General features: G+C 43.7%; 1 protein-coding gene across 1 annotated transcript in view; it reads right to left on the bottom strand.

Moving 5' to 3' along the window:
* ADGRG7 (adhesion G protein-coupled receptor G7) overlaps positions 1–24,488 on the bottom strand; it is an 83,925-nt gene that overhangs the window by 13,217 nt on the left and 46,220 nt on the right. Inside the window, exons 10-13 of the mRNA XM_054709946.1 lie at positions 22,219–22,382; positions 21,739–21,894; positions 15,085–15,194; positions 90–424 (exon numbers count right to left, since the gene is read on the bottom strand). Of these exons, the coding sequence (XP_054565921.1) occupies positions 90–424; positions 15,085–15,194; positions 21,739–21,894; positions 22,219–22,382 (765 nt within the window). The remainder of the gene's footprint in view (positions 1–89; positions 425–15,084; positions 15,195–21,738; positions 21,895–22,218; positions 22,383–24,488) is intronic.

Below are 24,488 nucleotides of genomic sequence, written 5' to 3'. Positions count from 1 at the left end.
GTCACCCCAATAAATCAAGATAATCGCAAAGTATATAAATAATTTCAACAGAATTAAATTTCTGGGTAGGTAGAGAAGCAAGCACTTACCCCATCCAATTAAAGAAATGTAAAGAGTGAACCGTTGAGGAAGAGGCTTCATGGTCCTGATCAGAAGGAAGTAGAGCTGCACTGCACTGATTCCAGTCCAGGTAAACATCACTAACAGAAAATAGTGCAGCAAGGCAGTGATCACCGTGCACTTTCTATTCTGGTCCCCAAGAATTTCTTCTGGGCGAATTTTATTTTCATTAGAAGCAGTAATATTGGTACCATTATTCTTCTTATTGCCGTTTTCAATTCCAAACACAAAGAGGAGGTTGAAAATCAACATTGATGTGCACAGACTGACCAACACCCAGGTTACTGAGGTTTTTCTGACTTTCCTGAAAATAAATTGATAAATATAATTAAATAAATAAACAAACTAACTGCAAAACATAAATTCAAGTGAAATCATGAGGGAACGACGGAATATTATTATCGAATGTAAATCCAGCGCATAGCCCAGTGGGCCAGCTGGTAAACCTACCTTCCCTACTACATCAGAAAACCATACTCCCCTCTTATCTCATTTCCACAAGGAAGTGAGTTAGAAAAAACAGGCTGATACATCCTTTCTTTTTTTCTTTTTTAAAATATATTTTATTGATTTTTACAGGGAATAAGGGAGAGGGATAGAGAGCTAGAAATGTCGATGAGAGAGAAACATCGACCAGCTGCCTCCTGCATACCCCCTACTGGGGATGTGCCTGCAACCAAGGTATATGCCCTTGACTAGAATCGAACCTGGGACCTTCCAGTCCACAGGCCGACGCTCTATCCACTGAGCCAAACCGGTTTCAGCTGATACATCCTTTCTTGAAACCGTGTTCTAATCAAAGGTGACAGCTATTCTCCAGAGATGGCCCCAATGAATTCTACCTCCCATTACCTATTCCCTGATGTTCACCTCCAGCGCTGGCCTGTGACTTGTTTTAATTAACAGAGTGCAGCTGAAGGCCTGGGAGCCAGGGCCAACTTGTCCATTAGATTCAGAAGTGCTTAGGGCCCTCCATACATTTGTGGCCCACAGCAATGTTTCAACCCCTTTCAATCCAAAACAAACAAAAATGAACTCTCATGTCAAAAAAAAGAAATGTAGCATATACTATTAATACGTTCATCTTTATACCAATGCTGTCATAAAGCATACTTTTTATCCTTTTTTATGGAGGGCAGTCTCACAAAGGCAAAAGTGCCTGGGACACACGAAGTCATAACAAGCTTTCCTTTTGTGCTCCTGGGAGTTCTGAGCCACGGTGTAAAATTCCAGCTACCCTGCCAAGGACCCTCGTGGGAATGCTCTGAGACTATGTGGAGAGAGACCAGGCTGCTGCAGCATCCCAGCTGAGCCTGCCGATGACACCAACCCCAGCCACCAGGTGACAGCAGTCTCATGGGAGACACTAAGAGAGCCCTTTGGAATAGCGTCCAGCTGTGCCTAATGAAGTCACAGAATCATTAGAGATAATAAATTGTTCTTTCAAGTTTTAGGGCGGCCTTTTTATACTGCAGTAGACCATAACTTCTCTAGATTTGCAAGGACATACAAAGGCTATCTATATAAAGGTTCTAAAAGGATTTTTCAGATTTTCAAAATAGGAAATTATTGCACATTCTAGATGAACCCATGTGTGAAAGCCTCTTGAGTTTTTAAAAGTATTTTATTTTAAATATTATGTATAAATTTTTAAAGAATAAGGCCAGATATAATTTTTAAGTAATTGTATAATTTTAAGTAATATTAAACTTATTACTTTTAAACTAACAAAATGTCTTAAACCAGCAAAATGTTATAAGGGTTAGCTTACATTACATTTAAAGAGTAAACATTTGCCCTAACCGGTTTGGCTCAGTGGATAGAGCGTCGGCCTTCGGACTGAAGGGTCCCAGGTTCGATTCCGGTCAAGGGCATGAACCTTGGTTGAGGGCATATACCCAGTAGGGAGTGTGCAGGAGGCAGCTGATCAATGTTTCTCTCTCATCGATGTTTCTAATTCTCTATCCCTCTCCCTTCCTCTCTGTAAAAAATCAATAAAGAATATTTAAAAATGAATAAAGAAGAGAGAGTGTGAGTGAGGAACCCATAGAGGAGAGTGTAGACGTGTGTGGTGTGTGTGTGTGTGTGTATGAGCTAGGGTCAGTTAGATTCTGCAGGTCTTCCAAGGGGCTGCCTAACCGGGCAGTCCTAGACGGCGGAGCCCCACGCACAAAGCGGACACTTCTCGGCGGCTGGTGCGGACGCGGAGACCACGCCATCTTGAGAAACAGAGCTTCCTGAGACTCGGATCCTGGCTTCTGACACAAACCAGGACCCTGCAGCCACTGGGGACAGAGAACTGCTATCACAGCTTCAGACCAACAAACAACAAGAATCCAGACTTCCTGGCAGATTTCCGTGAGTCAAAGAGCCTATCCCCCTCCCCGCAGGCGCACAGATAGCGCCAAAGTAACTGATAGACCCGCCCCTCGCCCAAGCTGCAGAGCTTTGCTTAGGGACGCACTCCCCTTTAGGGAATTTGCACATGGGACAGAAGCAGCTCCCCTTCAGGGAAATCTGTCAGTGCGCACAGAGGGCTCCCCTTTGGGGAACTTGGGGGAATTTGGCTTGCGGGTCACAGCTCCCCTTCAGGGAATCTTAGAGCGTGCACAGAGGGGCTTCCCTTTGGGGAATTTGGCGCGCAGGACGGACTCCGCCCCCCTTCGGGGAATCTGGGAGAGTGCACGGAGCCAGCTCAACTTCAGGAAATTAAGAGTGTGCGCCCTAGCCGGTTTGGCTCAGTAGAGAGAGCACACACAGGACGCAGCTCCACTTCAGGGAATTTGGCTGGACACAGCTGCCTGGGATCCCTGACTCACAGCGCATTCACACTAAGAGCCAGCGACCCCAATTGTTGGTGCATGCATACACAGGGACCCTGATTCTCAACGAGAAACCGCACAAGACAACAGAGACTCTGACACTCGATTCTTGGTGCAGACACAGCGAAACTCTGACTCCTGGCACATGCTAAGGATCTCATTTTCGGCACATACCAACAGTGTGGTGCAGACAGGACCCCTGATTCTAAGTGTGCACACGAGACCACATGGAACACTGGGGACACTGACCCTGGGCAAGCCTGGTTCCCACCAACCAAAGGCAGCCACATGTCCTAGTGTCAGAGCACTTCAGTGAAACTCAGGTGGAGCGAAGTCCCCACAGCACACGGCCCAGGTCCACGCAAACGGAAGCTTGAGCTTTCTGGTGATAGCCAGAATGGGGAAATGAAATAACTCACAGAGGAAAGAAAATGTAGAGTCGCCAAGAAAGGAAATTAGTGAAACTGAAGCTTGCAACATGACCGAAAAGGAGTTCAGAGTAATGGTCGTGGAATTTATACATCGGATGGATGAGAAAATCAACAACTTATGCAAGAATCAGGAAGAAATGAAAAGCGATATAGATACAATCAAAAACACCATGGAAAGTTTCAACAGTAGACTACAAGAAGCAGAGGACCGAATTAGTGAGTTAGAAGATCAGGTACAGAAACAAGCTCAATCTGAACAGCAATTGGAGAAAAAAATTAAAAAGCAGGAGGAAAGCCTAAGGGAGCTTCGGGACAACATGAAACGAAGTAACATGCGTATAATAGGGCTGCCAGAAGGACAAGAAGAGCAGCAGGGATTAGAAAATCTATTTGAAGAAATAATGACAGAAAACTTCCCAGATATGGGAAAGATAAAAGTTATGCAATTACAGAGAGTCCCAAGCAGGATCAACCCCAAAAGACCCACACCAAGACATGTCATAATTTCAATGGCAAATATAAATGATAAAGAGAGAATCTTAAAGGCGGCAAGAGAGAGACAGAGAGTTACCTACAAAGGAACACCCATCAGATTGTCAAATGATTACTCAACAGAAACACATCAAGCTAGAAGGGAATGGAAGGAGGTATACAAAGTGTTGCAAAGCAAAGGACTGAATCCAAGAATACTCTATCCAGCAAGACTATCAATCAAAATTGAAGGGGAAATCAGGAGCTTCGCAGACAAAAAAAAGGCTAAGGGAGTTTATCACCACCAAACCAGCAATGCAAGAATTGCTAAAGTGAATACTGTAAAAAGAAGAAATAAACAGGTAAGAAGGAATACAGACACAAAAAATAGATATGACTACAAACAAATACCTTTCAGTAATAACTTTAAATGTAAATGGACTAAATGCTCCAATCAAAAGACATCGAGTGGCTGAATGGATAAAAAAACATGACCCATATATATGCTGTCTACAAGAGACCCACCTCAGAACAAGATACTCACACAGATTGAAAGTGAAGGGATGGAAAAATATCTTTCAGGCAAATGGAAATGAAAAAAAAGCTGGGGTAGCAATACTTATATCTGACAATATAGACCTCAAAGTAAATGCCATAACAAGAGATAAGGAAGGCCACTTCATAATACTAAAGGGAGAAATCCAACAAGAAGAAATAACTCTGGTAAACATATACGCACCCAATATAGGAGCACCCAAATACATAAAAACAACTCCTGGAGGATATCAAGGGAGAGATTAATAGCAATACAATCATAGTAGGAGACTTTAATACCCCACTATCACCATTGGACAAATCCTCTAAACAAAAAATCAGCAAAGAAACAGCAATCCTAAATGACTCACTAGACCAGATGGAATTAATTGACATCTTCAGAACATTTCACCCCAAAGCCACAGAATATACATTCTTCTCAAGTGCACATGGGTCATTTTCAAAGATAGACCATATGCTGGGTCACAGGCAAAGTCTCTTCAAATTCAAGAAGATAGAAATTATATCAAGCATCTTCTCAGATCACAGTGGCATAAAACTGGAAATCAACTACAATAAATACAATCCAAAGAAATCAAACACATGAGACTAAACAGCATGCTATTAAACAAGGACTGGGTCACCAGAGAGATCAAGGAAGAAATAAAAAACATCATGGCAACAAATGACAATGAAAACACAACAATCCAAAATCTGTGGGACACAGCGAAAGCAGTCCTGAGAGGGAAGTTCATAGCTCTATGAGCCTATTGCAAAAAACAAGAAACAATGGTAATAAATTACCTAACCCTACAACTCAAAGAGCTAGAAAAAGAGCAGCAAGAAAAGCCCAGTGTAACCAGAAGGAAGGAAGTAACAAAGATCAGAGCGGAGATAAATGACACAGAGACCAAAGAAACAATACAAAAGATCAACAAAACCAAGAGCTGGTTCTTTGAAAGGATAAACAAGATTGATGGACCTCTAGCCAGGCTCACAGAGAAGCAAAGAGAGAGGACCCAAATAAACAAAATCAGAAATGAAAGAGGTGAAATAACAACAGACCCCGCTGAGATACAAAGGATTGTTACAAAATACTACGAACAACTCTATTCCAACAAACTGGACAAACTGGAGGAAATGGACATATTCCTGGAAAAATATAACCTTCCAAAAATCAATCAAGAAGAATCTAAACAGCTCAATAGGCCAATAACTATGGAGGAAATTGAGGCAGTCATCAAAAAGCTTCCGGCAAACAAAAGTCCGGGGCCTGACGGCTTCACAGGAGAGTTTTACCAAACATTCAAGGAAGAACTAAAACCTATCCTCCTCAGACTATTCCAAAAAATTCAAGAGGAAGGAACACTTCCAGGCTCCTTCTATGAAGCCAGCATCACCCTAATACCAAAACCAGATAAAGACAACTCAATGAAAGAGAATTACAGGCCAATATCCCTCATGAACATAGATGCCAAAATCCTCAACAAAATTATAGCAAATCGGCTCCAGCAGTACAGCAGAAAGATCATACACCATGACCAAGTAGGATTTATCCCAGGAATGCAAGGATGGTACAATATCCGCAAATCAATAAACGTGATACACCACATAAACAAATTGAGAGATAAAAATCACATAGTCATATCAATAGATGCAGAAAAAGCATTTGACAAAATCCAACACCCTTTCTTTTTCTTTTTCTTTTTTTTAAAATATATTTTATTGATTTTTAACAGAGAGGAAGGGAGAGGGAGAGAGAGCTAGAAACATCGATGAGAGAGAAACATCGATCAGCTGCCTCTTGCACACCCCCTACTGGGGATGTGCCCGCAACCAATGTACATGCCCTTGACCGGAATCGAACCTGGGACCCTTCAGTCCGCAGACCGACGCTCTATCCACTGAGCCAAACCGGTTTTGGCCCAACACCCTTTCTTGATAAAAACTCTCAACAAGGTGGGAATAGAAGGCTCATACCTCAACATAATAAAAGCTATGTATGATAAACCCACAGCAAACATCATACTCAATGGGCAAAAACTATAACCATTTCCCCTAAGAACCAGAACAAGACAGGGATGCCCACTCTCACCACTCCTGTTTGACATAGTACTGGAAGTATTAGCCATTGCAATTAGACAAGAAGAAGAAATAAAAGGCATCCAAATTGGAAAAGAACAAGTAAAACTGTCTTTATTTGCAGACGACATGATATTGTACATAAAAAATCCGAAAGACTCCGTCAAAAAACTAATAGACTTAATAAATGAATTCAGCAATGTAACAGGATACAAAATTAACGCCAAGAAATCTATAGCCTTTCTATACACCAATAGTGAACTTACAGACAGAGAGACTAAAAAGGCAATCCCATTTACCATCGTACCAAAAAAATTAAGATACCTAGGAATAAACTTAACTAAGGAGATAAAAGACCTATACACGGAAAACTAGAGGACACTGAAAAAAAGAGATAGAGGAAGACATAAACAGATGGAAGAACATACCATGTTCATGGATTGGTAGAATCAACATCATTAAAATGTCCATATTACCCAAAGCAATCTATAGATTCAATGCACTCCCCATTAAAATACCAATGGCATATTTCACAGACCTTGAAAGAACTCCCCAAAAATTCATCTGGAATAAAAAAAGACCCCGAATAGCCACAGCAATCCTGAGAAAGAAGAATAAAGTAGGAGGGATCTCAATACCAGATTTCAAGCTGTATTACAAAGCCACTATTCTCAAAACAGCCTGGTACTGGCACAAGAACAGACATATAGATCAATGGAACAGAATAGAGAATCCAGATATTGACCCAAACCACTATGCTCAATTAATATTTGACAAAGGAAGCATGAACATACAATGGAATAAAGACAGTCTCTTCAATAAATGGTGTTGAGAAAATTGGACAGATACATGCAAAAAAATGAAGCTAGATCACCAACTTATGCCATACACAAAAATAAACTCAAAATGGATACAGGACTTAAACATAAGACGGGAAACCATAAAAATACTAGAGGAATCCACAGGCAGCAAAATCTCAGACATAAGCCCAAAGAACTTCTTCACCGATACTGCCCCTAGGGCAATGGAAGCTAAAGAGAAAATAAACAAATGGGACTACATCAAAATAAAAAGCTTTTTTACAGCAAAAGAAACTATCAACAAAACAACAAGAAAGCCCACTGCATGGGAGAACATATTTGCAAATGGCATCACTGATAAAGGTTCAATCTCCAACATCTACAGGCAGCTTATACAACTTAATAAAAGGAAGATAAATGATCCAATAAAAAAATGGGCAACGGACCTAAATAGAATCTTTTCCAAAGAAGACAGAAGGAAGGCCAAGAGACATATGAAAACATGCTCAAAGTCACTAATTATCTGAGAGATGCAAATCAAAACGACAATGCGGTACCATCTCACACCTGTCAGAATGGCTATTATCAACAAATCAACAAATGACAAGTGTTGGTGAGGATGCAGAGAAAAAGGAAACCTCGTGCACTGCTGGTGGGAATGCAGACTGGTGCAGCCCACTGTGGAGAACAGTATGGAGTTTCCTCAAAAAACTGAAAATGGAACTCCCATTTGACCCAGTAATCCCACTCCTAGGAATATATCCTAAGAAACTGGGAACACCAATAAGAAAGGATATATGCACCCCTATGTTCATAGCAGCACAATTTACAATAGCTAAGATCTGGAAACAGCCTAGGTGCCCATCAGCAGGTGACTGGATCAGAAAACTATGGTACATCTACACAATGGAATATTATGCTGCCATAAAAAAAGGAATTCTTACCATTTGCAGCAACCTGGATGGAATTGGAGAACATTATGTTAAGTGAAATAAGCCAGTCAATGAAAGAAAAATACCACATGATCTCACTCATTTATGGATAATAAAGAACATTATAAACTTGAACAAAAAGATAGATACAGAGGCAGTAAAGCATCAAACAGTCTGTCAAATTACAGCAGGAAGGTTAGGGAGAGGTGGGGAAGATAAGAGAAAAAATAAAAAATAAATAAAAATGAATAAAGAGTAAACATTTTAAATTAAGTGAAAATATTTAAAATTCATTTAACAGCCTATTGTTCTAATGATATTCTTCATAACTTGAATAGGCTGATGATTACTGTCCCTGTAAATGGCTTATATTCAACAACATTTCACATGTGTCTTTTCTATAAGACATCTCAGAGCACTTTTTCTATGGAGTATCTCCCAAGGACTAGCATTTCAGGGACCATATTTTGGGAAATACTTGCTGATAGTCAAATGGTCAAGATGTTTTGAATGAGCCTTTTAATGTCAAACATGCCCAAGGACTGTCCTTTCATTGGAAGATATAATTTTGGATGTAGAACCAAGTGCTCTTTAAATGGTTTTTTTCTTCATCTCATATTTACCTAAGATTTTTCTATAAAAGCCTTTTCTCATTTTTTCTTCAGGCTGGCATTGTTTAACAGTAGTCTTCAGAAGGCAGTGAGATGAGATAGAGAAAGACTTGAGAAGAAAGAGAGAGGGGGAGAGAGAGAGAGAGAGAGAGAGAGATCTTCAATGGACCATGTGCATATTTGAGGTTGGCATAGAATTCAAGATTGGCCTTAATAAAGTTGATCTCAAGTGTGAGGTTTGATATTCCATTTACTGTGCATGTATTGTTTTCTGTAATGTTTAAAGACAAATATATCCTTAAATCCCCTCTAATGACATTACAGTTCTCTGTAGACTATGGTATATAGTCCTATATTAATAAAAGTTATAAAATCTACACTCACTATCATCTAACCCTTCTAGATTTTTTCAGACTACAAGGCCTCTTAGAATAACAATTTCCCAAGTTTATTACTGTGCTTGATGTTCTAACATCTTCAAGTGTCCCATTATTTTTAACTAGAGGCCCAGTGCACAAAATTCATGCAATGGGGGGAAGGTCCCTCAGCCCAGCCTGCACCCTCTCCAATCTGGAACTCCTTAGGAAATGTAAGACTGCTTCTCACAATCCGGGATCACTGGTTCCTAACCACTTGCCTGCCTGCCTGCCTGATCACCCCTCACCCCTCTGCCTGCCTACCTGATCACCCCTAACCACCTCTACCTGCCTGATTGCTCCAACCACTTCTGCCTGCCTGCCTGATCGCCCCTAACTGCTCCCCTACTGGCCTGATTGCTCCTAACTGCTCCCCTACTGGCCTGATTGCCCCTAACCGCCTCTGCCTCACCCCAAACCCGGGACCCAGGATTCTCTCCTCTGGCCAGTCACAGGCACCTGGGACCCGGGCTTCCCTCCCTGTAGCCGGCTGCAGGCACTCAGGACCTGGGCTGGCTTTACCCAGGCTGGCCGCAGCCACTGGCGCCCGGGACCACAGGGAGGGCAGCTTGTCCCTCTCCTGGGCCACAGTCCCAGCCACTGGCACCCAGGACCACAGAGCGGGAGGTTTGTCCCTCTCCCGGACCACAGCCCCAGCCTCTGGCACCTGGGACTGCAGGGCGGATGGCTTGTCCCTCTCTTGGGCTGCAGGCTCAGGCACAGCCACTGGTGCCTGGGTCCACGGGACATGCAGCTTGTCCCTCTCCCGGGCCGCAAACACAGCCAATGGCACCTGGGACTGCAGGGTGGGTGGCTTGTCCCTCTTCCAGGCCACAGCCTGGCTGGTCCCCATTTCTCTCTAGAGAGCTCATTTGTGCCTGGCTGGTCCCCATTCCTCTCTCCCCAGTGTTGAGTGTCTGAGCCATTAAGGCATGATGGCATGAGGGCATGATGACCATTTGCATATTAGCTCTTTATTATATAGGATGTCCCAGAATTTGATGTCTGTTTGTTGAATATATATTCTTTATGATTTTATAACATTACATCGTGATCTTTCTCAGTCTTTGGATTTCCATGCTGAATAAAAGGCTTATATTCAAACAGAACTTTGTCCATCCTCTTGATATTTTAGTTGAGATTTAGTTGAAAACTACAAAAAATAGTCAAAAGAATCCTTTCATATAAAATAACATTACTTTCTAATTTTTCTTCAATTTCAAAAATAAATTATAATCCACAGGAGAATAGACTCTTTTTAAATAGCTTGACTTTTCTGTATATTACAATATTCTGTGCTTCATTATATATGCACATAAATTTATAATATATTCTGAGTGGCCAGATTATTATAATCTCTGAATGCATCATAATCTGGCCACTCAGTGTATGTTCTATATAATAAAAGGCTAATATGCAAATTGTCCCCTCGTCCAGGAGTTCGACCAGCAGGCAGGCCGGCCAACCGCCCATGTCCCATCCCCCTGACCAGGCTGGCTGGACCCCACCCATGCATGAATTCATGTACTGGGCCTCATACACACACACACACACACACACACACACACACACACACACACTCACACTGAGTGGCCAGATTATTATGCATTCAGAGATCATAATAATCTGGCCACTCAGTGTATATTATAAGCAATAAAAAATATACATATTATATTAATATGGGAACCTGCCCATGAACAAAAAGAACTACTTGATTCAGGATTTTAAAATCAACACAATTTTGTTTTTATTTTTGTTTTTCTTTCCTGATAACTTTTTAGTAACATCTATGGCAGCACAAATTGTCCTAAGAAACATGTTAATAGAGGATGCAAAAAAGAAAAATATCTGACAATAATTCAAAGAAGTGACATTTTAGACAAAGAAACTGCTTATGCTGCTACCACAATTATTCCAATGGGATCCAATAATTGTCTGCTCCAGTGTGGTGATGGTAGAAAAACAAATAAAAAGACAAATATAAGAGCCATGTCTTTTTGTATGACTAACTTGGAATTACATAGCATGTAATTTTTCTTCCTCAGCGGGTGTCAGAGAGCCAGTTTTGGCCCGATCCCCGCAGGGCAGGCCGAGGGACCCCACCTGTGCACAAATCTGTGCATCGGGCCTCTAGTATACATGTAAGAATTTTGGTTGATTTCTTCCTGCCCTTCCCCCCCCCCCCCTTTCCTCTGAGATTCATCAGTCTGTCCCATGTTTCCATGTCTGTGGTTTCTGCTTAAGAGACCAGCCAACCGGCCGACTGGCCAGTAGCTATGACATGCTTTTATATACAGGCAGTCCTCGGGTTACGTCAAACTCAACATATGTCATTTCATGGTTACGTCGCCATCTCCATTTATTTATTTTAAAAAAAAGTTCCATCATTTTGATGTATGTACATATGTTTTTTTATTATTTATTTACCACAAGTAAAGTTCAAGAATTGTTATCTTTCTTTTAAATTTTTTTACTGTTTCACTTCATTACTGCTGTGTATGTGCTCCATGTGAGTGACGTAGGTGCTTATGTAGGTGGGTTCCAACTTATGGGGGAAATTGTGTTACGTCACGCCATAGGAACGGATCTCCGATGTAACCCAAGGACCTACTGTATATAGATTTTTGTATACAGTATATTTGTATAACATTTGTCTTCTCCCTGAAAATGTAAACACCATGAGAGATGGGAGCTTACCTGTCTTATTCATATGGGTGGTTGGCCCATAGTAAGCACTCAGTAGAAGAATTTTAAATGAATGGCAAGAGACTCATTGAGTGTGAAAGATAAAGAAAAGAAATAAAAACTAATTCTAGCTCTTTAGAAATATGGCTAATTCTAAGTACAGGGCAAAGAAAGTGATAGATGTGCCTTTGTCATCTTGCTGTGCCTGAAATAAGGAAGTACTTAAAGACTGATAGGAAGAAGGGGAAACCAAGATGGTGGCATAAGGTAAACACCTAAACTGCTGCCTCACACAACAATTTCAAAACTACAACTAAAAGACAAAACGTATATCACCCAGAACCACGGGAAAGCTGGCTGAGTGGAAGTTCTACAACTAGAAGGAAATGGAAAAGAGCATTGAATGGGAAAGCGCTGAAAAGCTGAGGTACGGAGTCGTGCGAATTGGGCTGGCAGCAAGTGACTGGCTGTGCTGCTTTTTTCAACCCAAAGGGAGACCAGCTCCCGATTACTCTGAATTCCAGTTTCTGGGGAGATGCTGGAGACCCAAACTCCTACAGGGAGAAGCTGGACTGTCTGCCATCAGGTCGGAAAGTGAGGGTGGCTTACTTGCAGAGGTGCGCGCAGCAATCATTGTTTACTGCGCTGGGGCGCGGGACGTGGGGACTTGGAAACACGGAGACGCAGAGACAGCTGACTGGCAGCCATCGCTGTTTGCCACGCCCTAGCCTAGTGACTCCCTGAGACCCCACCCCGCACAATCTACAAACCTACCCAAGCTCCACACAGCGGCTTTTGCATATAAATGGCCTGCCCTATCACAGCTTAACCAAACAAACTGCAGCTCGGGTCAGACAGCTCCAAAACATCCAAACCCCAAGCAAAGAGGAGAAAACTGTAGTTCTCGCTGTAGCTCCTGCTGGGTAGCCTCAGACAGTAGCTGACCTGCACCCCATTAAAGATCCAGAAGCTAGTGTATCTACTGGTCAGTGTGAGACGACACCAGAGTTCAACTACTCACATCCATAAGTGCCACATTCAAGAGGCAGACTCAGTGAGCACCAAAAGCCCCACTGAAGCAAATCCTGCCCCATAAGCGTGTTTCCAGCACAGCAGTTCTTCCACTCCATCAACACAGGGAAGCAGCAAAATGCGGAGACAAAGAAACATGTCACGAATGAAAGAAATGGAGGAAAGCAAACTACTGGACATAGAGTTCAAAACCACATTTATAAGGTTACTCAAGAATCTTCTAAAAACCGCCAAGAAACTTAGTGAGACCTTCAAAGACCTTAATGAGAATGCCAAAAAAATAGAAAAGGACCAGTCAGAAATTAAGCATACACTGTCTGAAATAAAGAATATACAGAAATTCAACTGTAGATCAAAGGACCCCAAGAATCAAACCAAAGATCTGAAATATGAGGAAACAAAAAACACCAACCAGAAAAACAAAAAGAAAAAAGAATCCAAAAATACGAAGAGAGTGTAGGGAGCCTCTGGGACAACTTTAAGCATACCAACATCCGAATTTTGGGGGTGCCAGAAGAAGAGAGAGAGAGAGAAAAATATTGAAAACCCATTAGAAGAAATAATGACAGAAAACTTTCCCTACCTAGTGAAAGAAATAGACTTACAAGTCCAGGAAGTGCAGAGAACCCCAAACAAGAGGAATCCGAATAGGACCACACCAAAACACATCATAATTAAAATGCCAAGGGCAAAAGACAAAGAGAGAATCTTGAAAGCAGCAAGAGAAAAACAGTTAGTTACCTACAAGGGACTACCCATACGACTGTCAGCTGATTTCTCAACAGAAACTATGCAGGCCAGAAGGGAGTGGCAAGAAATATTCAAAGTGATGAACAGCAAGAACCTACAACCAAGATTACTCTACCCAGCAAAGCTGTCATTCAGAATTGAAGGTCAGATAAAGAGCTTCACAGATAAGAAAAAGCTAAAGGAGTTCATCACCACCAAACCAGGATTATATGAAATGCTAAAAGGTATTCTTTAAAAAAAGGAAAAAGAAGAAAAAAGTAAAGATAAAAATTATGAACAACAAATACATATCTATCAACAAGTGAATCTAAAAATCAAGTGAATAAGAAATCTGATTAACAGAATAAACTGGTGAATATAATAGAATCAGGGGCATAGAAAGGGAGTGGACTGACAATTCTCAAGGGGAAGGAGGTGTGAGGGGTGCAGGAAGAGAATGGACAAAAATATTACACCTATGGATGAAGACAGTGGCGGGGGATAAGGGCATGGGGTGGGGTGGGGAATCAGGTGGAGGGGAGCTATGGGGGGGGAAAAATAGGAACACCTGTAATAATCTGAACAATAAAGATTTATTTTAAAAAAAAGACTGATAGGAACATGACAAAATAACATCAAGCGACTCCCTCTGGTTACATTGAAGACTCCCTCTGTTACAAGCGACTCCCTCTGGTTACATTTTTCTGGGTATTTTTTTTTTAAAGAGAGAGGAAGGGAGAGGGAGAGAGAGAGAGATAGAAATATCAATGAGAGAGAAACAGCCATCAGCTGCCTCCTACAGGGGATAGAACTTGACACTTGGGCACGTGCCCTGATAGAGAATCAAACTGGTGACCTCTTGGTGCACGAGACAGTGCCCAATCAACTGAGCCACAGCGACCAGGGTGGAGGGTACACTTTTCTATGAAGGAATATAGTGACTAATATAAAATGCTAGGTTAGAAAATTATTATTCCCAACCATTAATGTAATTATATATTCCAGTAAGGATCATCTATCTCTCTTTCTCTCTCTCTTTCCTCAACACATCTGAGAAAACAGTTGTGAAGGAATTTAGTAGAGAGAAATAAATCTGAAGGAAAGATGAATTCAAGTTATCTTGAGTATGAGAGGAAAACCTGGTAGGAGTACACAATAGGTCGACCCATTTATGTTACAGATATTCCTCTACTATGAGTCCATTCCTCTCCTGTGGTCAGCCTTGGGGATATGGTGGTGAAAACAAAACAAAACAAACAACAGCAACAACAGAATCAGAGGAGGTCACTATTCTCATCAATTTACATGCTAATGGGGAAAACATACAGTACCCATGTAAACTAAAAATGGGCTATATGCTCAGAGGAAATAAAAAGGACAGCAATTTCTCTCCTGAGAAGAGCCAACTTCCCTTCTTACCTGGTGACAATCTGAAATATAATTGTGAGAGTCAGACCAGTAATGGACAGCGCACATCCAACGGTGGATAATGTCTGTAGTTCATGATAATTATAATTCTTTTTAAAACTCTGGAAAAATAAGACAAGATTACTATTTTAAAGTAACAGTTAATGAAATGCCTACAAAAGTCAAAATCATGAAAAGTTACATTGGTCAAAATAACCAGATAGTTGCCACATATGTCTTCTTTTTATAACTATTGATATAGTATTTTAAAAGGAAATAAATTAACAACCCCTTATTGCTAAGTTTACATGAAGTAGGGCTTGACAGCAATTTTTTAAACTAATTCAGTTAGGGAAAACGTATATACTGCTCCTCACTGTCTAAAATCAAAGTTGTTAGATGAGATCTCAACTGGCTAGGTTACTTCATTTATCCATTATATTATTTTTATGTGTAACTTTAATCCAAGGGGAAATCAGCATATCTAAGCTGATGCCCTAAAAATAAGGTTGCAGAAATATTTTTAAGGATATGGAAACTTGTTCACATTATCCTGTCATTTCTTAAAAGCCTAATTTTTATGTAATACTAGAGGCCCAGTGCACAAAATTCGTGCACTGGGGGGAGAGGGGGGTCCCTCAGCCCGGCCTGCACCCTTTCGCAGTCCAGGAGCCCTTGGAGGACATCCCTCTCACAGTCTGGGACCCCTTGCTCCTTACTGCCCACCTGCACACTGCTCCTTACCGCTCAGCTCACGGCTTCTTAGCGCTGCCATGGAGGCGGGAGAGGCTCCGGCCACTGCTGCTGCACTCACTAGCCATGAGCCCATGAGCCTGTGAGCCCGGCTTCTGGCTGAGTGGTGATCCCTCTGTGGGAGTGCACTAACCACCAGGGGGCAGCTCCTGCATTGAGCATCTGCTCCCCGGTGGTCAGTGTGCATCATAGCAACTGGTCGACTGGTCATTCGGTTGCTTAGGCTTTTATATATACAGATGTGCACCAATCCTTCCACTTCCAGGGAAAGGGGCAAAGGAGGGTTGCTGAAAGTGATAAGGGAGGCAGCAGGGTGAACTTTTTTTTGGGGGGGAGGGGAGAGTTTCCTCCTGATGAGGGCCTTCAAAGGACAGCAGCCTACTTCTGCTACCCTCTGTCTCCAGAGTCACAATTTCTGATTGGCATCTGGCAGGACAGAGCAGTTGCAGGTATAGGACTGGGAGCGCCTTTCTGCATGCAGCTCCCTGGAGAGTCTCTTCCGGCCAAGGAAACCTTTGTTCTAACACTTTCTCCTGGAGCCAGGGCTGCTGGGTGGTCTGGGGCAGGAGGGCAGAATGGAGGTGGGGAAGGGGTAGAAGTATGGGGTAAGAAGACTGGGGGTGGGGGAGGGAGAGGGTGAAATATGTGTGTGGGTGGGGGGAGGGCTGGTGCAGAAGGAGAGTTGGGGTCAGCATAGGGAGGTTTGGAGGTACTGGGGGAGTAAGAGGGACCAGCAGATGCCAGAACAGGGGAAAGGGTCTATGGAATCGGGGGGGGGGGGGTCCACCAGGGTGAGTATACACTAAGTCCCTTCCCCAGACCCTGCCATCCCAGGTGGCTAGTGGGAGGGGTCCATAGTGAGGCACTGAGCCCCCTACACTTTGTGTCTGAGGCTCCAGAACATGTGGCCAACACGCACCGCCCCTGCCACCACCGCCAAAGTGCTGCCATTTGGAACGCATTTGCAGACGCGTGAATTGTTTTTAAGTTAATGCTTTTTAATTCACTATTTCCCACTTGTTATTTTTTATTGAAAAGGCAGATTCTGCTGGTGTGTGTTCTTTTGCCGGGGGCAGCAGGGGTATTCTCCACGGGCAGAGATCTGATGAGAGACAGAGACAAAAGTCCCAGCAAGACATGGGGAATGAGTAAACAAAATCAGAGAGCAAGGGACAGGGAGAGAGATGCAGAGGGCAAGACAGACAGACACAGAGAACCCAGGAAGGCTAAGGGAGGGACTCAGCACTAAGGGCAGAGCAAGTGTGCTGAGAAGTCCTGCTTCAGTACAGAGGATCCCTCCACCTCCAACTAGGGCCCCTGGGGCTGAGCTTGCTCTCCTCTGCATTCTGGTTCCGTTCAGCGTAGACATGGCTGAACTGGCCTCAGGGAAAGGGCTGGAAGAATGTGGAGAGCAATGGACTGAGTACACAGAACCAGGGTTGCTGAGAGCTAGGGATCCAAAACCAGACAGAGAGGAGGACCTGGAGGCGTCCTCTCCCAGGTCCCCACACGTATGCCTTCTGTTTTTGAGTGAAGCCCGAATCTCAAATTCCTCGCCCCGGCTCTGGAGAGTGGCGGCCCTGGCCTGCTGTGCTGTCTAGGGTGAGTTCCCTAACCTCTCTGAGCCCTGGCTATGCCACCTGCAGGAGAGGAGCGCTGGTGGCTGAGGTTTGAAATGGCTGGGGAGGCAGGGCGAGGAGACAGAGCACGGTCTAGGGCACCTCGGTGTGGCGGTTACATCTGAAATCCCAGGGATGTTTGGCCTTGGCCGCTGCTCCGGGCTCACGTTTATGTAGGACTTGTGCAGACGGGAGGGCCGGGCGCTAGTGCTTCCTTCCTGTGCAGCTGAGAACCAGTTCACCCTCCCCCTCCCTTCGCCCCGCCACCCACCCCTCCCCTCCTCTCCTCATCCGGGCCTGGTACTCGTGAACCTTCCCATTGGCCGGTGTAGACACACGACAGAGGACACACACAGATATCCCCAAGCCAGCACGTGGTGGCTGTGTAGACAGTTGGGCAAACACAGACACATGACACGGTGCTGTGGGCGGGGATAGAGCTTCCTGGCCCAGTGAGACGGCTCATTCCGTGGAGCTCCATGGGCGTGTTCACCCCGGCACAGTTCCTAGGCCCAGAGTTGGCGAACTGAAAGCCCTGGATAATTACAGCTAATTACATGTGTGCAAACAGCCAAAGTGGAGGCCAAGGGCGGGCCACCCCTCTCCCGGCCTGCTCCCTGCGATCCCACCCCAGCAAAGGGGCTTGGCTGGCACAGGTGGGGCTGAGCGCCTGGAGGAAGGGCACACAGGCGGAGAGACCCTTGGACACAGGGGTGGGGGTGAGCCCTCCGCCTCCAGAGCACCCCCACGATGCACACTCCAGTGCAGCACTGCGGCCCTGGATGCCCCGGGATGACTGGCTGCGACTGGGTTAGGAATTGGACCAGAACTTGGTCTGAGCTCCCCTTGGCCTTGTGCTGAGCGGGCCCTGGCAGCATGGGCCCCAGCATTTGGGTCCTTAGGTTTCTGTCATCTTGGCCTCCTGAGCATTCCCGTCTCTGAGAAGAATTGAGAAGGGACTCTCCTTGTAGTCTGCCTCGGGGAGTGCCTGTCTGGAGCTGAGGCTGCGGGTGAGGAGGGACAGAGTCTGGTGCTTGGCATTTGGTGATCAGTTTGTCTCTGCCTGAATGCACCACAGGACCCCAACAGAGGGACTTTTCTGAGCTTTCATTTGCACATCCATACCGTGCATGCCTCCTCCGAGACGTAGAGTCCAAGGGGAAGGAGAGAGGTGCGAATTCCTCATGTGTGAATGAGGCTTTACACTTTGAACTGCTAGCCTGAATCAGTGATTATTTTGTGGTTTCAGGAGCCTTTGGCGGGTTGGGTAGGAGTGGTGATGGGGTAGGGTTTTATATTTCTACTAGAGGCCCAGTGCATGAAATTCGTGAACAGGGGTCCCTCAGCCCAACCTGCACCCTCTACAATCCAGGAGCTCTCAGTGGATGTCCTACTGATGGCTTAGGCCCACTCCCTGTGGTTCTCTGCTCTCTGCGGGCCTGGAGGTTTCGCTGCAGCCATGGAGATGAAGCCCCCATGCCCTGCTCTCCGCTCTCTGCCTGCCTCTGCCATGCGCCATGCGAAGGAAGCCCCCATGCCCTGCAGTGTGCTCTGTCTGCCAGGCCTGGGGGCTTTGAGGACACTGACACACTAAGGAAGCACCCATGCCCTGTTGTCCAGGCTCTGTCTGCCAGGCCTGGGGGCTTCGCCTACACCGAACACTAAGGAAGCCCCCAAGCCCTGCTATCCTGGCTCTGTTTGCCGGGCCTGGGTCTTCCCCGCTGCCGCTGCGCTAAGGAAGCCTCCATGCCCTGCTGTCCTGGTTCTGTTTGCTGGGCCTGGGGCTTCCCTGCTATCACCGCGCTAAGAAGCCCCCAAGCCCTGCTGTCCTGGCTCTGTCTGCCGTGTCTGGGGGCGGATCAAGCCTCGCTGCTTGGTCCCCCCAAACTCCGACGGGGCTGATAGGCCCAGACACTGCAGCAGCGGTGGAGCGGGGAGGCTGGATCTGCCCCCTCCAGAGGTGGATCCAGCCTCGCTGCTCCTGCGGACAGGCCGGACATTCCAGCAGCAGGGCTGAGGGGACTGGGCGCCGCCATCTTGTGGCTATGAGGGCCGCCATTTTGTTGCGGAGTGATGGTTAATTTGCATATTACTTCATTATTAGATAGGCTAGAGGCCCGGTGGGGTCCGGCCAGCCCACTCCAATGGGGGCCATTGGGACCTGGCCAGCCAGGGTGAGGGGCCACAGGAAGTTTGCCAGCCGCCCCACCCCCAATTGGGGTCGGGGTGCCTGCTGGAGGGCGGGGCCGGCTGGGGTGAGGGGCCGCAGTCATTCTGGTCATTCTGGTCGTTCCCGGTCGTTCTGCCATTTGGTCGCTGGGCTTTTATTATATATGATATCTCTGTTCCAGCATTTTAGTATATATCCATGAAAAGTATATTTCATATAAGTAGTATTCTTAGAAATCTAGAGAGGTAATAATAGTGGTCACTGGGAGGGTAGGATATATATAATTATTTTTGATTTCCTATACTTGCTAATATTTTTAATTGGTAAGGTTTAAAAAGCCATATATGCTTATTTATAAAAGTAAGATCCTAGCTAATAAACAGGGAATATGCAAATTAACTGTCATGTCGTCAAAAAGATGGCAGCTCCCATAGCCACAAGATGGCAGTGCCCAGTCCCCTCAGCCCCGCCGGAGTCCCCCAGTCCTTTCAGCCCAGGCGGCGGGGGGCGGGGGGGCAGCAGGCGCACAGCGCGACCAGACCCGCCCTCAGCCCCCCCCCCCCCCCCCCCCGCAGCCACCCAGGGCCAGCCCGAGGCACAGGCAAGCCTCGGATGGCAGCTGCCCAGCCGCCCAGGGCCGCCCAAGGCTCAGATAACCAGGGCCGGCTGAGGCTTGCGCTGCCGGCAGTGGCAGCAGCAGAGGTGTGATGGGGGCATCGCCTTCCCCTGATCGCCCGATCACCTCCCGTCCCTGAGGGCTCCCAGACTGTGAGAGGGGGCAGGCTGGGCTGAGGGACGCCCCCTCCAGTGCATGAATTTTTATGCACTGGGCCTCTAGTAGAAGCATAATTTTAAAAGCATGTTTCTCTTTATTGTCAGCTACCCCATATCATAACCTAACTCTTGAAATCCTGTCTCTTCTCCAGAAGTGACCTTTTTTATGTGCTTATAAATATTACTATGTCTTTTGCACAAATATATAGGGGTTATTAACATAATAGAATTATTTTTGAATTACTATTTAAGTTATCATAAAAATTTTCCATATCAGTATATTTCTGTGCAGTAGATAAACTTTCATACTTTATGCAGTGAATATGTGTTTCTTTTGTAGAAGTAAAAACAAAAATAAACTTCACTTTAAATAATAATAAAACAAAAATTTTATGATGACAAAGAATCAGAATACATAGATTTTTCAGATCATAGAAATCATCTATTCACTCAGCTCCCACATGCTCTGATGCTACATAAATTCTAATTAGCCTTTTTTAAAATTCTGCAACCCAAAACTAATTGTAAATATGAGTAGGTAGTCATTGAGGCAGGCTCAGATATTAGTGAGAAGAAATAGTTGAAAGCCTAACCTAAAAAAAAATAAAAACTATGGCAATGTACTCTGTATCATTTACTATGTATAGCAGTCTGAGCTATCAAAAAAAAGTTAAAATTTTATCTTTATTATGTCCTGATTGAGAAAGAAGATCTTTGTAATACAAGTTAGAAAACAAACAATCAAAATCAACTAAGATTTTATAATTAAAATAAGAAAACTATAGTTATCTCAAAAACATTGAAAGAGTAATGTTCTCTAATTTGATAGTCTCTGTTGTTCCAATGTATTCTAACCTCTACTGGCTTCCCAAATACATCATGGTTACTAGAGAAAGAAAACTTCAGCTTCTCTTTGGGAGATTTGCAGCATTAGTAATACCTTAATTAAGGGTAAGACACACATTTCATCAACAACATACATTAACATTTTTGGTGTCACCAAAATAATAGTTTTCTGGAAATGGAACAAAGAGTAGCCCCTCTTCTTAAAAGGGTCCGTCCAAGAACTTTCAGAAGTGAAATAAAGCTGCACACTGAAGTTAAATCTTATCAGCTACTTATACAAGGTAGCTTTGGAGTTAAATGATTTACGAAATATATACAGTAACTCTGGAACAAATAGAATCTATTCTACTTGCCTTTGTCCTTTTAGTCTTATCATCCCATTCCCTTTTTTCCATTTAATCTGATTTGAGTAAACTAAACACCAAAGTTAACTTCAATTAGCACATGCAAGAATTAGGTAAGGAAAACTCCTGTCTGGAAAGAGATTACACTATATATCCTTACCATCAACACAGCAAAATTTGTAGTGTGGTTACAGCGGCAGTACAGCACCCCATCCCTCTCTCCATCGTTGAAACAGCCATCTGTGTCCCAATCATTAATTGCAAAATTCCAATAGACACAGGCAAAGGAATGGACCTTGGTTTTATTTTCTATGTACTGTGAATTGATAAGACAATTGCAACTGATTTTTAAATGCTTAACGTGGTAGAAAAAAATCAAAAAGGTTAAGATAATCATATGAGAAATCAGATATGTACTAAGCATAACATCTTCATTATAGATTAAGGGGGAAAATATAAAAAATTCAAATTAGCCAATTTTTCATTTAGCTAGTCTGACAAAAAAAATATGAAAGGTTTAAATGAATACTTTTTAAAAAGACTCTCAAAGAGTTTTTCTGTACATTCATTTTGCCCACACTATCCCTGCTTTGTAATAAGAGTTGGCTAAATTTTTTAATTCGTTCATGGGAACACTCACCGGTGGACGAAAGACCATTTTGACAGAAGCATTCTGGTTGTTCCCAGTGTTATTAGCTGTGCTTGAGATAACTTTTATACTATAATTGAATGTACTTTTAAAAGTTTTTGATTGGAAAAACTTGCTGTTTTGATACACTATAAAGCCACATGACTTGGCATTACCTGTGAAGGAAAAAAAAGACATGAAGATCAATAAATGAACTACAGAATGAACAAGAAACAAAGCCCCATGTCATTGTTGAACTGCACAGCTGTTTAATATTGATTAAAACAGTAAAAATGATTTGCTGGATGAACCTTTACTTAATTGAAGTATGTAATCCTATATAATAAAACCCTAATGTGCAAATTGACCAAGTGGAGGAACGACCAGTCGCTATGATGCGCACTGACCACCAGGGGACAGACGCTCAATGCAGGAGCTGCCCCCTGGTGGTCAGTGCGCTCCCACAGGAGGAGCACCGCTCAGCCAGAAGCTGGGCTCACGGCTGGTGGCTGGTGAGCACAGCGGCGGTGGCAGGAGCCTCTCCCACCTCTGCAGCAGCGCTAAGAATCCTTCGGGGTCCCAGATTGCGAGACGGTGCAAGCCAGGCTGAGGGACACCACCCCAGGGCACAAATGTGCACCGGGCCTCTAGTTAACATATAAAACCTGTGGTCGGCCATTCCACCCACATTAAATTTTTTTTCCTGAGGTTCAGATTCCTTACCTTTATAATGGGAACAATAATTCCTGCCTAATCCGCCTCAAAGAGGTATTGCAAAGATCTCATTATAAAGTAAACATCTTGCTTTCTATACAGCAAGACAGAGAGAACATGACTGCAGGTAGGTCAAGCCTATTTGCTTCCCACACTGATAAGACATAGTACAGGAAAGAGCACAGGGTGAATATCAGGACAGCTGTGCCTACAAAAGTGTTCTGTGAAGTCTGCCTCCTGTTCAAAGGGACTGAGCAGGGACTAGTCTATTAAGTCACCGAGCCAGGAGTTCAAATTGTTCCTATCAGGAACTCTTTCAATGGAGCCAGATTCTTTCCATCATCTCTTTTTTCTTTTTTTAAATGATCATATAATTTGCAAACATTGATCTTTTTCTTTCTTATTTTTCCCCATCACCATTTATCCCCCCTATACCTTCTTCCACCTCCACCCTCTGCCACACCCCCATAATCACCATACCGCTGTCTGTGTCAATGAGTTCTTTCTCTTTTATTTTCTTTTTTTCTCAATCCCTTCCCCCATTAACCAGTCCCACACTTCCCCAACAGCTGTCAGCCTATCTATCTATGAGTCTGTCTCTATTTTGCTTGTAAGTTCATTCTGTTCATTAGATTCCATATATGAGTGAAATCATATGGTAATTGTCTTGCTCTGACTGGCTTATTGCACTTAGCATAATGCTCTCCAGGTACATCCATGCTGTCAAAATGGGTAAGAGATTCTTCTTCTCCTCCTCCTCCTCCTCCTCCTCCTCCTCCTCCTCCTCCTCCTTCTTCTTCTTCTTAATCTTATTCTTATTCTTATTCTTATTCTTATTCTTATTCTTATTCTTATTCTTATTCTTATTCTTATTCTTATTCTTATTCTTATCCTCCTCCTCCTCCTTCTCCTCTTCCTCCTCTTCTTCTTCTCTTCTCCTTCTCCTTCTCCTTCTCCTTCTCCTTCTCCTTCTCCTTCTCCTTCTCCTTCTTCTTACAATTAGGCAGTATTCTATTGTGTAAATGTGCCACAACTTTTTTATCCACTCATCTACTGATGGACACTTGGGCCACTTCCAAATCTTGGTTATTGTAAATAACACTGCAATAAACATAGGGGTGCATATATTCTTTCCAATTAGTGTTTCGGATTTCTTCAGATATATTCCCAGAAGTGGAATTGCTGGGTTATAAGGCAGTTCCATTTTTAATTTTTTGAGGTAACTCCATACTGCTTTTCACAGTGGCTGCACCCAATCTGTATTCCCACCAACAGTGTACGTGGGTCCCCTTTTCTCCACATCCTTGATAACACTTGTTTGTTGATTTATTGATGATAGCCATTCTCACAGGTGTAAGGTAATAAATCATTGTGGTTTTAATTTGCATTTTTTTATTAGTGATGTTGCACATCTTTTCATATGTCTATTGGCCATCAGTATGTCTTCTTTGGAAAAGTGTCTATTCAGGTCCTTTGCCCATTTTTTAATTGGATTGCTTGTTTTTATTGGTGTTGAGTTTTATAATTTTTTTATAAATTTTGAATTTTGAGCCCTTATCAGGTGTATT

This window comes from Eptesicus fuscus, chromosome 3 (assembly GCF_027574615.1).
Source record: "Eptesicus fuscus isolate TK198812 chromosome 3, DD_ASM_mEF_20220401, whole genome shotgun sequence".
NCBI lineage: Eukaryota > Metazoa > Chordata > Mammalia > Chiroptera > Vespertilionidae > Eptesicus > Eptesicus fuscus.
This window is presented reverse-complemented; position numbering and strand designations above follow the sequence as displayed.